The 14,001-nt window shown below is 32.1% G+C and overlaps 1 protein-coding gene across 1 annotated transcript; it reads right to left on the bottom strand.

Moving 5' to 3' along the window:
* Nucleotides 1-4,140: 4,140 nt before the first annotated feature.
* LOC123550014 (uncharacterized) lies at nucleotides 4,141-5,507 on the bottom strand. Its single transcript, XM_045338458.2, has 2 exons — nucleotides 5,384-5,507; nucleotides 4,141-4,450 (listed from the first exon to the last, which is right to left on the bottom strand). Exons 1-2 carry the CDS (start codon nucleotides 5,474-5,476, stop codon nucleotides 4,160-4,162), a joined length of 384 nt encoding a protein of 127 aa, XP_045194393.1. The 5' UTR covers nucleotides 5,477-5,507; the 3' UTR covers nucleotides 4,141-4,159.
* Between the last annotated feature and the right edge of the window lie 8,494 nt (nucleotides 5,508-14,001).

Below are 14,001 nucleotides of genomic sequence, written 5' to 3'. Positions count from 1 at the left end.
GAGGAGCCTTGGAGGAGGCGCAAAAGTCCAGAGTCGGAACCACTGACCAGTTCTTTTCCTGGGTGATAAACACTCGTATAAAGCGTTTTCGTTCTCGCAATGTAATATCTGTTTCGTTTTAATGTTTGTAATTTGATGCTTAAAATTGTATTATACTACCCAAATGCACATAATCTACCTAAAATAACAAGAGCTGTCTGTAAGACATAGCACTCGACTTTTCTCAGTGCTTGAATCTGAATTAGAGCTTTGCCAGTAAAAACGTTATAAAACTTAAAAATCTAAGTTGAAAAGGGGCATAACTCTGTCAAAATTCAAATCAGAGTTATAGGGATTGTTTTTCCTAGTGTAGACTTTAATAGTTAATAACTGTTTTAAGTTTCAAGTCAATAGCTTTGATAGTAACAGAGATATTTGATGCTATTAAAAGGGTTAACCAAAAGGGTTAACCAAAAAATCTAAGTTAAAAAGGGACTTAACTCCATCAAAATTCAAATCAGAGTTATCGGGATTGATTCGTTTTGTGTAGACTTTGATAGTTAATAACTATTTTAAGTTTCAAGTCAATAGCTTTGATAGTAACAGAGATATTTGACTTTACAAAAAAACAACGGCGACGCTGACTCCGACGCGAGTGCAATAGCTCTACTTTTTCTTCGAAAGATCGAGCTAAAACTATATGTGTACGTATCCACGCAACATCTACAAAGTTTAATATTAAATGGTCAATTTTATTTTAAATGTTTGAAAGGAATCGCCAAAGAAAGGATGTTCAATTCTGTATGATATTATTACTTTTGTTCGTTCCAGATGGGTCTGTTTAAAGGCAAATGTAGGAATGGGTTATCATTGACAACGAAAAAGAACGACGTAAACTACAAATGTAAAAGGAAAGAAAATAAAACACGACAAAATTCATCAAATTTAGACGAACAATTTTTGTAACCACAAACACCCCAAATAAAAAGAAGCGCAAGAGAACGGCTGTCACCAGCAATAAAGTGAGCACATTCAGATCTCATTTGCACAAAAAAATGTTTTATCACCGATTGTTCTCTTGTTCAATACACATCAGGACCGGAAATGGTAATGCATCTTGCGGAAATGGTGGCGATTTATTCTGCAAGGCCATTAATCAACTTAGTATGTGTGTAAATTAAGCAAAACAGTTGTGCTATTTGACATTTGGTTTTATACTTGCTACTAAGTAAAATGTTTGATTAAACTTTGAAGCGCTATTTCTGGGTGCATACATGGCGCTATAAAGACAACGTCCATGTGACGTAAACATAATATCGTTTTGACGATTTAAGCATTGCTAGTCATGTTAGAATGTACACTTTATTTATAAAACTCCCTCGATATTTTTGCTAATGTTTAATTTTATCTTTTCAGTATATCTATGTCTTTTCTAATTCATTCAGAAACAATTTTTAAGAGTTTATTTGAATGCATAAATAAAATCGAGTAAGGCAATGAACGACTGACAAACGGACAAGGATAAGACAAAAGCTATATGATATATGCGGTTCGGCCGGGGGAATAAATATGTAACTTTTTCAGTTTCATTGTTATCGTTAGAACATCTGGGAGAAGAATTTTGAGTGTTAGCATTTTCATATATATGCATTCGAATTAAGCAATTTACAAGTAAAACAATTATATTTATTTAGCATTTGTAAATACCTAGTGAAGCACATATTGCAACTGCATTTCAAGACTTCCACAAAGTTAACGCTGACAATTAAAAAATCCAAAATGTGTTGGACATGAAAACCGTTGTGCATTAGGAAATGTCCCTTTCACAGAAAATATCATAATTATACAACTTATAACGCCATGATAGTCCATCATTAGACAAGTGCAAAAGAAAAGAGAAGTGCAAATACATTCTAAGGAAATGAATAGGATGTTGTTACAATATCATCCATCAGATGTTTGTCACAATCCAACGGAATCATGATAAAGCTCTGGTATGTGAGAATTGATGATACATTAAAAAATCTCAATTTCAAGTGCTTTGGCTCCCACTCCGGTTCTTAGCGCCTCCTCTGGGGCGGTGGCTCCTCCACATGGTGATAAATGCACATGTACGGGATAAACACGCTAGTAAACCACATAAGTCATGCAGTAGTAAGGTATGCTTTTCGGCATGATTGATGCAGTGACAATAAAATCTTAAATTTGTGTAAATTAGGGTGAAATATATGGGAAAATGTCTACTTTTGGTTTGGACTTGCTCTATTTTCCAACTTTCAAAAGTTCTCACGTCAAGGAATGCATTTACCTTGCAAAATGGCCTGTATATATAAAAGGTATTATTATTTCTGAGTGGAACTACGTTGGCTATTTTTTGAAATAGGACCTTACATTTATCTGAGAAAGGGAACAATCAACTCACCCTTCTTCTTTGTTTACATTCTGCATAAAGTTCCGGTCATTAGCGCCTCCTCGGAAGTATCATTGGCTCTTTTTTCAACTCATCTCCTCAAAGAGGACGAGCCAGTGTTTACAGGCCGTGTATACTTTTATAATTTCTTAGTGAATCCTATTTCAAATAATATTTTTCTCTTATATTTGTCAACGGTCTGAATATTGATTAATATGATAGAAAGTTTTATTGAGTGCATTGTTTTTTTCTTACCTCCCTACTGCTTTTCCTCCCTTGTAATTTTGCAAAACGTCTATTTGGACATCTCTTTTTAACATAAAATTTAAAGCTTTATGGAACTTTAAAAGACATAAAAATACACATGAATACCTAAAAAACATAAATCTGTGGACCATAGGCAGATTCACAAATAGGTACTACCTGTAGCATTCCGATGCCTGGTGACCCTATGTGTTTTGGTATCATTTGAAAGAACTGTGCCTGCTGAACAAGGATTAGTAAATAAAACGACCATAATGATATGCACAAGTCACTACAGTCATGTTTTTTTTACTGCGAAATGATATATTTTTACACTATTTTTACACTTTAATCACTGGATTTTTATTGAAGTATCATTGAAAACAATTAAGTAAAAAATAAAAATTCTAAAACACACTTTTGTTATGTAATTTGTATTTTCTATTTTTTCAGTAGCAAATACACTTTCAAATGATACCAGAATTATATGAGCTTACCAGGCATCAATATTTGATATATTTTAATAGCGCTGTTATATAGAAATGGCTTATGTGTGGACCGGATACCTTAAACGGATAAACGACCTCCAAATAAAACTAATATTTGAGTTTCATTAGCGGTAATCACGCTTTGGGTGTAAGGGATATTTGCTTGTTGCATAAACCAAAACGTTCATCTGTATTTTTTGTGACCTTTTTTTAAATGGGCAGTGGTTGTAAAATGAATGAAGAAATACCTTTCCACACATTGATTTTGCTGAAATTTCCATACTTTCCTGACAACATATTCATCTAAATGCCTACGACATTTCATAATTTACTACTAGTATCATTAAAGGTACACCCAAAATAACGAGGTTAGAAGTTGTGCTTAGTGTATTACACTGTAATGTATTACACTGTAAAATGGTAATCTTATAATAAAATAACAAAATCATTTTCACTGTTAAGGTAATTATCCCAAAGATTGAGAATAATCAGGAGTTATTATGAAAAAATATACCTCAGTAACGGAAAAGACGTAAATGACTTCTAATATGAACAAAAACAAAAATATAAACAATAAAACAGAATCTATAACTCTCATAGAGTTATTTAATTTTGTACTTATAGAACCATTGCGGCGCACTAGTTTTCTCCGACGTTATGATGTTTCGCGTGATGTTGTATGGACAAAATGAAAATAATTAGGTACACATGAAAGAAATCGGAAATATGTTTGTTCTGCATTAATAATAGAAATTGCACTCACGGACATCAAGAGTTTACAATTTTTCATATGCAGCGAGTTCAGTGAAAGATATTTCGCTTTTACCCTGAAGGAAACAAATATCTCATTTTCTTCTTGATGATTAGGTTATTTGTCATCTATTTTCGCGACACAGTATATATAAGTCGGAATTTAGGGCGCGTCTTCAATTTCAATAATAAATTAGTTCACACCTGACACAATTTGATTTCAAAACACCTGTGTATTGTGATTGTGAGTGTTTTCTCTTTTATTAACAATATAACAACATAAACAAAATTACACACCAAGGTAAAAAGCAAGAGATGTCACAACGTATATCAAGGTGTAGGTCAAAATACTTACCGCTGTAGCTTGCCCACACTCTTCTAATGGATAACAAAGATTATAGTCCGGGTAAAACCTTGTTTTTATACCACTAAACCAGTTTAAAATATCACTTGTAAAATTTCCACTTGAATCTCTTGCTATATTTGAGAATTTATTAGAGTTTGGAAAGTGAAAAAATGACAGTCTACAATGTAATCTAAGTTTCCTTCGTGCTTCTTCCTCTAAACTACTTTTCCACACCTGAAAATAATAAGTAAACATGGTAACACGTGAAAATCATTCAGAATATTATGTTTGAAATTGAAATACATTGTATTACTTCCTATCTCAGTTTTGTTTTACCATTTGGTTTTATATAATAAGTTTTAACATTGAACATTCTCTGGTCCTTTGGGATCATAGAGTCCATTCAATACATGTGTAATAGAGTTCCGCTTCAGCTAGGGGCGTGAGGAATATTGCACTTTCCATTACACCTCATGAATAGACTTCATCAAACCGAGTCTGCTATTATTCTTGTTTGCATTCTATGCTTACAAAGGATCTTCTCATAGATTTTATTATGATCTTGTACAGCAAAGCACAACTATCAGATATGAATATTCATCGTAGAAAGCTTTGCAATCTAAGTTGTAAGCATTAACATCTCTAGTCAGACCTGTGTTTAAGTTATTGCTCTTTAACGTTTCAGACAAAATGCAATGTCCACTCCTTAAGTAGAATATTTTGCCAAGTGTATTAATTTCATTTCTTAAAGAGTCATATTATCTGATATTAATTTAATTTGTCTGAATTTTTTTTCAGTTATTGCTATTCCTTTCTTCATAAAAGAGACACGGAAACAGGTTTGTACAATATAAATTAAGGAATCGTTGACAGAACTGTGTGGCTAGTATCTAATTTTAATCTTTATTTTAACCTAATGAAACCGCATACCATTTGCAATATGATAACAAAAAGTATATCTGCAGTAAACAGTCTGGTGCTTGGAATAGAAGCAGCTTGCTTTCTTTCAATTAATTCAACAGTAAGATCCGTCTCTTAATTGATGTATGCAACAACAACCAATTTTCTTTCTAGCTGACCATTTATTACATGAAGGTATGTTTGACTAACTTTTCAGTTTTTTATCATTCCTGTCCTTTTCTGTAAAAAAATCTCAAGAAGACAAACCAGTTTTTTCATGTTAGCAACCAAAACACCTTCCGATCCATGAGCAAAGTTTCTACGTAATGTGTTGTGTGTGTTGACAATCTCATTCCTCATATCGTCTGTAAGAAAACATCTAGCTACCGACACTGAAAATAAAACACAGTAAACTGATTACGTCATCAAAACACAATTGTTAGTATGATAACATAGCTTTCTTGCTAGATACATTAGCAATACGCCATCTGTAGATGGTTTCAGTGGTTACTTTAAAAACTCTGTAGAGACAATATAAATTATTCTTATCAGAAATATCTTAGTAGTGTCATAGTTACAGTTCCAATTTCATGACAATTGAAAACAAAAAGTCATCCTATTTTTCCATAATAAAGATTTTCTTTCATTTCTCTTTAAATGCAAGACTACATTTTTCTCATTTTATGTATTGTTTGTCATAAGATCATTGTATTGTTCATCACGTTCAAAATAGATCGAGACGACTGGATTTACGTAATTAAACTTTCAATAAGGTCATAACAGTGTTAGTACTATGTTACGTTACTTAATTGCACAGTATTTCAGAACAGGCTTATTCCTGGGGAAAGACACCTATTTCTGGCACAAATGCAATATAATGCACCAGCTGCATGTCACTGTAGATTATTTCATAGATAACATTCAATTCAGCAACGTCTTATAACCCTTTTTGACGGGAACAAACCTAACATTAAATGAGGAGACCAAAAATAAAAAGAAGAGCATCAAGAAAAAATAATCGTTTTGGTGGCAAAATCAGTATTTGCGTGATTTAATCGTCCACAATTTACCAGGTTATGTTTGCTTTAAATTTAACAAAATACGTTTTATGTAAATCCTGAAAACGTAATTATTAGCAGAGTAATTTCCTACAGATATAAAATACTGAAGTCGGACGTAGTTTATCAAATATAGACCCATCTTTAATGTTCCAATACATTATGCGTTCACACAAGATTCAATAAATCAGGTTTGCAAGCAGTTTTATCAAATGAAAACCTATTTTGACTTTTAGTTTAACTTTCCTGAATGGCAATCAGGACTGCTATTTAGCTGTGTTAGATACGACATAAGTCAAATGTAAACATTTAAGTTGGGTGCTATTTGGGGGGAAGAAAATTAAACAATATTTACTGTACCAATATACTCGTTGTCCAGTTTTGGCATTACACTTTTGAAAATACAATAAAAGTTATTTTACTTATTTGCAGAAATATCGCTGACATGAACATGTAAATGCATATGTAGTTGTTACTCTTGAATTTAGATAAAGGTATAAGCACATTCCCAAAAAGCAGAGGTTTACCGCAAATACAGCATTTCATACCATAAACTGAAATGTACACCTTACCCTTCTTTCGCCAAAAGGTTGATAGGGGCGACAGTGCGATAATACAATGCGAAAACGGGAAAATCTTGGCTAACAGAAGACAAATGACCACAACGTTTTCCTAATGTGAGAAATTCACAATTGCTATGACATTTTCACGATTAAAATAATTCTACAATACAGAATTTAATGAAACGTTTCCTAATTGTAAATCAATATATTGCTAGTTTTATATTCTCGGTTTTTTTTTCTCATTTAGGTAACAATGGAAAGTAGCAATGTTTATTGACCTTTGAATTTCATATCAGATGAGTTTTGTGTTGATACGTATTAAATAACAAATTTTATTAGCTTTACAAACCTGAGCATTCTTTCGTGGAATAACATTTTACTCTTAAAGTCGCATGATATTTCTTCTACAGTCATCATGCATATTACTCGATACAAAGCCAGAAAATAATAAGTATATGGTCAGTTAAGATTTATAGGTCCGTGCGCTTCAAAGATTCAAGTGACCTTATTTGAAGACATTATCTGGAATCATTTCAAGTGTCAAACATTTTTTTAAACTATCATCACCTTTAGACGGAAATTAATTTTGTCATTTTTACGAATATTCGTAAGGGTTAAGATATACTTTGGGTGATTTCATTTTCTATATGCAGGGGTTTATTATAAATCATCCGGATAAATGACCTTACGCACTGACTTCCGGATTATCAAACGGGTAGAGATATATTAATCGGTTTGATTAATAAATGTTACTTTTGATAACACTCAACCTTAATATAGTGATTCTTAACACACAGGATTTTACAAAGCTTTAAGATAAAGTGCTGGAATTACGGTAACGATGTAGGTTTATAAAAAACCCAAGATGAATCAAATTATTGTTAGAAATTTGAAATTACAATACAGATACCAAACCAAAGCAATGTCGTCTATGAAGTCATGTAACGCAATAGTTTGTCGTTAATGTTGTCGTGAATTCTCACATTTGTTTTTGAAGCATACGTGATTTCTGATATATTTGACAGTTACAAACTATTTAATGTGAATGATGGGGTGTGCATCTGTTTCAACGATTGATCCCGAAGGTATTGTTGCGTTATAAAACCAGACTTGCTACGGGTCTGGATGCTTAACATTCACTGGGCATCATAACATATCCTTTTTATGTCTCTGTTTGAGCTTAGGCAAAAAAAGAGACGCAACAATCCAGCCTACTGATAAACCTTAATTTTCGTTTCGTTAAGGTTATCGTTTGTAGGCAGTGAAGAGCCAGTCACGGTTTTTACGGGAGAAGGTAATCCTTACACGCTCGCTTCTATTACTTTAATTATTTTGAATTACTTTAAATGATAATTTATTGTTAATTACTCAAAGTGACAACTTAAGTTCACTGGGTACGAACTTCTTTTGACTTATGTAATGGCTATTGATAAAACTCTTTCTATATTACAGTTAATCTGCTATATACTGTAACAGTGTTGCGTCCCTCGTCCGCGGAAGCATACATTTCAGAAAGAAATAACGTTATTGATATTTTTCAGTATATATAATACTGTTTGGTCATTTTATTGGCAAGATTGACAGCGTCCTCACAAATATCTCGATCATTTATGTTTAGAAATTAGCTTATTGTAGAAAATACTAATCAAATGATTTGACTTGCCGAAGTGCTTAAACTGTGTTAGCAGTGCTATATTCACGATTAAATGTCATGGATAACAGTCATTTGATAAAAAGTACTTTCAGTGTTTAACTTGTAGTGCACATTTATGTAGTGCTCAGTTACACATGTATTTGGTGTCCTAAAACACTGTTCTGTTTACATACACAAGCCTGTTGATTTTATGTTTACATTGACACTGGGAGTTTTCAAATATGTGTTTGGGTCTAACATATCTTTAACGTAAAATTAAAGAAGTTTTATCTGTTTGCACTACATGACAATATAAAAGTTAATTCAGTTTTTATTTCATTAACAGAAGGTATAGCCCATGTGTACATGGTACGCTATATATATGGAAGTTGGTGATGATGGAATTAGTAAAACAACAACACGTGTTTAAAAATGATGTGTACGAGTCAGTTTTTCCTTAATGACTGCTAATAAAAATGACACCACAGCTGCATGAAATATTAATGCAAATATACAAGTTGGCTGCAACCCATTTTACAAAACATAAAGAATTTAGGGAATTGTCCGAAGGATGCTAGAAGATAAGAAAACATGGTTCTTAATATTTCTACAAATGTGTTTGTGAACATCTCAAAATTCCTAAAGAATTTCTATGTCGAATTTAATTGTGAGGTATTAAAAAGTCCTATTAGTACTTCCATGCCGCAATTACTTGTGAGGTATTAAAAAGTTCTATAAGTATTTCCAGCTCGCGGTTACTTGTGAAGAGGTATAAAAATGTTCTATAAGTACTTCCATGTTGCATTTACTTGTGAGGTATAAAAAAGTTCCATAAGTACTTGCATGCCGCGATTACTTGTGAGGTATAAAAATGTTCCATAAGTACTTGCATGCCGCGTTTACTTGTGAGGTATAAAAAGTTCCATAAGTACTTGCATGCCGCGTTTACTAGTGAAGTATAAAAAAGTTCTATAAGTACATGTTTATACCTCACTAGTAAACGCGGCATGCATGTACTTATAGAACTTTTTATACTTCACTAGTAAACGCGGCATGCAAGTACTTATGGAACTTTTTTATACTTCACTAGTAAACGCGGCATGCATGTACTTATAGAACTTTTTTATACTTCACTAGTAAACGCGGCATGCTTGTGAGGTATAAAAAAGTTCTATAAGTACATGCATGCCGCGTTTACTAGTGAGGTATTAAAAAGTTCCATAAGTACTAAAAAGTTCCATAAGTACTTGCATGCTGCGTTTACTAGTGAGGTATTAAAAAGTTCCATAAGTACTTGCATGCCGCGTTTACTAGTGAGGTATTAAACAGTTCTATAAGAAGAAGCACATAAAGCAGCTAAACAAAACACCCCTCTCATCAGATAATGTCTTCAATAATGAATTGTAAAACAGTGCATGCATTTCGATAAAATAATACTGCTAATACTGGGGATATTTTACAATATATATTCCAGTTTCCTTAGAAATTCAAGTCCAATGCAACTACCCTCAACTTAGGCTCATTGTTAGAACGCTTACAAGCATAAAAAGTAAAACATAAAGAAATTATCAAACAATATTTCCTAAAAAGTACAAATCATCAGAAATAGTTTCATCAGAATAAAGATGATGTTTTTGCTAAGTGGCAGAATGATTTTAGTACTCTTTATAATCCTTCTTCTGTTCATAATATTGACCATGATTCTGTTGAGGTTAATATTGTTGTTGAGCCTGATGAAGGGAATAGTGATACTAGTCAAGATTTTACACTGTCTGAAGTAAGACGAGCAATGCTAGATATTAAAGGTAATAGAGCTGTTGGAGTAGATGAAATTCCAGGTGAAGTGTTAAAGAATGACTATGTTATTAGCTTTTTACACAAACTTTGTAATAGATGTTTTTGCACTGGTTCTTTGCCACAGTTATGAAGTAGGACTTTCATAAGGCCAATCCCTAAGTGTTCTACAAGTGATCCAAGGGACCCTCTTTCATATCGTGGTAAGGCTATTACACCTGTAATTTATAAAATTTATTGTACCTTGCTTAATAATAGAATAACATCTTGGACTGAAGAGAATAATACCATCTACGAGGGTCAAATGGTTTTAGAAAAGGCCGTAGCACAGTTGATCACATTCAGTCTTTAACTAGTATTATTGATACAAGAAAAAAAACGTAAATTGTCAACCTTCTGTGCTTTCATTGATTTTAAAAAGGCATTCGACACCATAAGTAGAGAACTGTTGTACACCAAATTGACTAAACTTGGTTTTCATTCGAAATTAATTAATGCTATTAAGTCACTCTATCAAAATGTTTTGTATTCTGTGAAACTAAATCATTTCAATACAGATTGGTTTGCTGTCAATACTGGATTAAAACAAGGTTGTTCATTGTCACCTTTATTATTCAACCTTTATATAAATGATCTAGCTTTAAAACTTAAAGCTACGTGTAAAGGGATTGATATTGATGGTGAAAATGTACCTATATTATTGTATGCTGATGATATTGTTTTAATAGCAGCTTCAGAAAATGACCTACAGTGTATGTTAAATGTACTGAATTTATGGTGTGTCACAAATGTAATGAATGTAAACCCATTAAAGTCAAATATTATACATTTTCGCAATCCGTCCGTGAATCAGTCAGAATTTGTGTTTAAAATTGGTGACACAACTCTTAGTTATGTAACACAGTATAAGTACTTAGGAGTATTATTAACTCAACATTTAGATTTTGCAATTACTGCTAAAACTGTTGCACAGTCTGCAAATAGAGCTTTGGGTATGTTAATAGCCCGAACTAAAGCATTTGGCGGCATACCGTATGAAGCTTTTACGAAATTGTACGAGGCCACAGTTGTTCCAGTAGTAACTTATGCATCATCGGTATGGGGGTGTGATACTTTTTCATGCATCACTGCAGTACAAAATAGAGCTGCTAGGTATTTCCTAAATGTAGGTAGGTACACTCCAAATGCTGCAGTTTGTGGTGATATAGGTTGGACACCATTTTTTATAATTGTTGGAAATCTGTGCTTGCTAATTTGTGTAGACTTAGCAGTATGAGCCAGTTAAGATTGAATAAGAAAATATTTGTTTGGTCAGATAGAATGTCAAATAATAGATGTAAGAATTGGAACTACAAAGTCGGTCAAAAGTTTAAACAGTATGGTTGTGATATATTTTGTAATATTGAAACAGCATTTCATAAAGTTGATGTATTTAGTAACATGCTACCTAAAATTCTTGATGATTTTATACAAGATTGGAGTAGAGATGTTAACCGTGATACTGCACGGAATGGAATAGGAAGAAACAAGCTTAGATTATATAACACATTCAAACACAGTTGTTATGCAGAGCAATATTGTACATCAGTCTTTAATAGATCTTAAAGGGGTACATTAGCCAAGTTCAGAAGTGGCACAGCCCCAATTGGTATTGAGCTAGGACGATATAATGGTATACCGGTGGAGGAACGAACTTGTTTTCACTGTAGAGATTCGGTTGAAGATGAAATACATGTTCTATTACATTGTCCGTTGTATAGCTCTTTCCGAGCAGAACTGATACAAACCGCTTCAAATTTTAATACAAATTTTACAAAACTAACTGATATTGATAAAGTTGGGTATTTGCTCTCAAACACAGACATTGTATTTTTAAGTGCCAAAACCTGTTTTAATATTTTAAACAGAAGGAAAATAGTACGGTATGGTTGATCTTAGTAAGGATGCATTTGGTCCTTGGAAACATTTTATACTGTATCACATTTAATATCTAATATTATGGAAAACTTTTTTTTTTTTTTTTTTTTTTTTTTCAACATTAGATGACTTAATAGGCCAATAACCATAACTCTGATATGAACTTTATTAAAATTTACGGACCTTTTGTACTTAGAAAATTTGAGTTTCTTGGATAATTTGGAAACATTTTATATTGTATCACATTTGATATCTAACATGATGTTCTACTCTATAACTCACCTCTTCACTACATTCAAGTATTTCTGGTGATACTATATACTTTAGTTTACTCCATTTCACTGGATGTCAGGGTTATGTTTAAAGAATTTGCCACTAATTCTATTTGTCTAATAGTATCTCTATATTATATTAAGAATTTAAACATGGTATACATACTGGATGATGATAACCTGTATTTTGTGATAAGATCCTAGATAATTTAAAGAATATATATGTTTTAGGTATTTAAGAATTTGTCCCTGATACACTGATACAGTCTGTCTGTTTCCAAGGGCTAAAGGCATGTGTATGTATATAATGTGTAATATTAATATATTGTTCTTTTAGTAGATGGAGATTTTACTGTGAATTGTATAAAATACTTTTAAAAGTTTTAGTGATAGAATTTTAATATGAAACTTTTAAAGTTTAATTCTTTAATGTTTGTTCTCTTAGTCTCTCATATTTCTTTTAAGAAAGGTTTGCATGAATATTTTATTTGTAAATGTAACTGTATTATATTTGTATTCATGCAGAGTGAGACTATAATAAACATATCTTATCTTATCTTATCTTATCTTAGTTTATATTGCATGGCTTAAGCTAAATGACTTAAATAACTTAAATATCACGTTTCTGTTTTTGCTTTTATTTGCTACATATCTAATCAGCAGAAAATTCCCCAGACATACGTAATGTATAATTACTATACGTCAGCTTTAAACCTTTTTATAACTAATACAAGATAAAAAAAAACTGTAAGAAAATCATGATAATACATTTGATTTACGCTCAAGTTTTCAAACAAGAAAGTCCAAAAAGGAAGACAAACATGTTCATCAGGTCAACATGTTATATGAATGGAAAAAAAAGATAGTAAAGCAGAAATAGACGCAAATCTGTGACAGTATTCAATGGTGTTATCAATTTCTAACTCAGCTCTACGTACGTCAGACAGTTAGATTGGCAGCCTGCTATTATCTGTCCGTTTTGTTTAAAAATGACAAGTGTGTGTTGCTAAATTATAAATTTTACAACATGAGTAATCCGAGTAATCAGAATCAACTAATATTACGTGAAAATGCGTGTGTTGTGACGCGACTTCAGAACGAAACTCTCTTTTCCAAAAGCCAGTCACCAATAATGTAGTGTCAGAGATATATATAGAAGCAAAATAAGAGCATGCTCGACTAAGAGACAATTATACATCTAATTGTACCGAAGAAAGTCGCGAAGACAGCATACACGAATATATGTTATGATAACATTTTATAAGCATACTAGAATGCCTTCGCGTGGTTTGCTGCCTGAAACGAATAATGGTATGAATCTGATGGTTGTGTTTAAACTCAATTAAAACCTACTAAACCGCGAATCATTAAACATTTTGGTGAAATAAGAACCTTTGTCTTATTCGGATACTTAAATTAACTTTTACGTATGTCTATCATACTTTATTATAATTTTATCATTTAATTATTAATTTTAATAATATTTGAAGATATATTTCTATGTCTATGTGACATAAAATCATGTTGATTTTAATACAGCTTGTCGTATTTCTAAAAGACTTAAATTCGTAGTGATTATAATAACATTTAACTTTTTCTACCAGTCATTTTAAATAATATTTTTCGTATTTATACCATAAATTTATGG

The sequence above is a fragment of the Mercenaria mercenaria genome, chromosome 6 (genome assembly GCF_021730395.1).
Source record: "Mercenaria mercenaria strain notata chromosome 6, MADL_Memer_1, whole genome shotgun sequence".
In the NCBI taxonomy this organism is placed as follows: Eukaryota; Metazoa; Mollusca; class Bivalvia; order Venerida; family Veneridae; genus Mercenaria; species Mercenaria mercenaria.
This window is presented reverse-complemented; position numbering and strand designations above follow the sequence as displayed.

What these genes read in the sequence shown, in the direction of transcription:
- LOC123550014 (XM_045338458.2), bottom strand. Translation starts at nt 5,476, where the DNA reads ATGAGGAATGAGATTGTCAACACACACAACACATTACGTAGAAACTTT. An exon ending in TTGCTAACATGAAAAAACTG is followed by an intron (nt 4,451 to 5,383) that starts GTTTGTCTTCTT and finishes TATTATTTTCAG; the next exon opens with GTGTGGAAAAGTAGTTTAGA.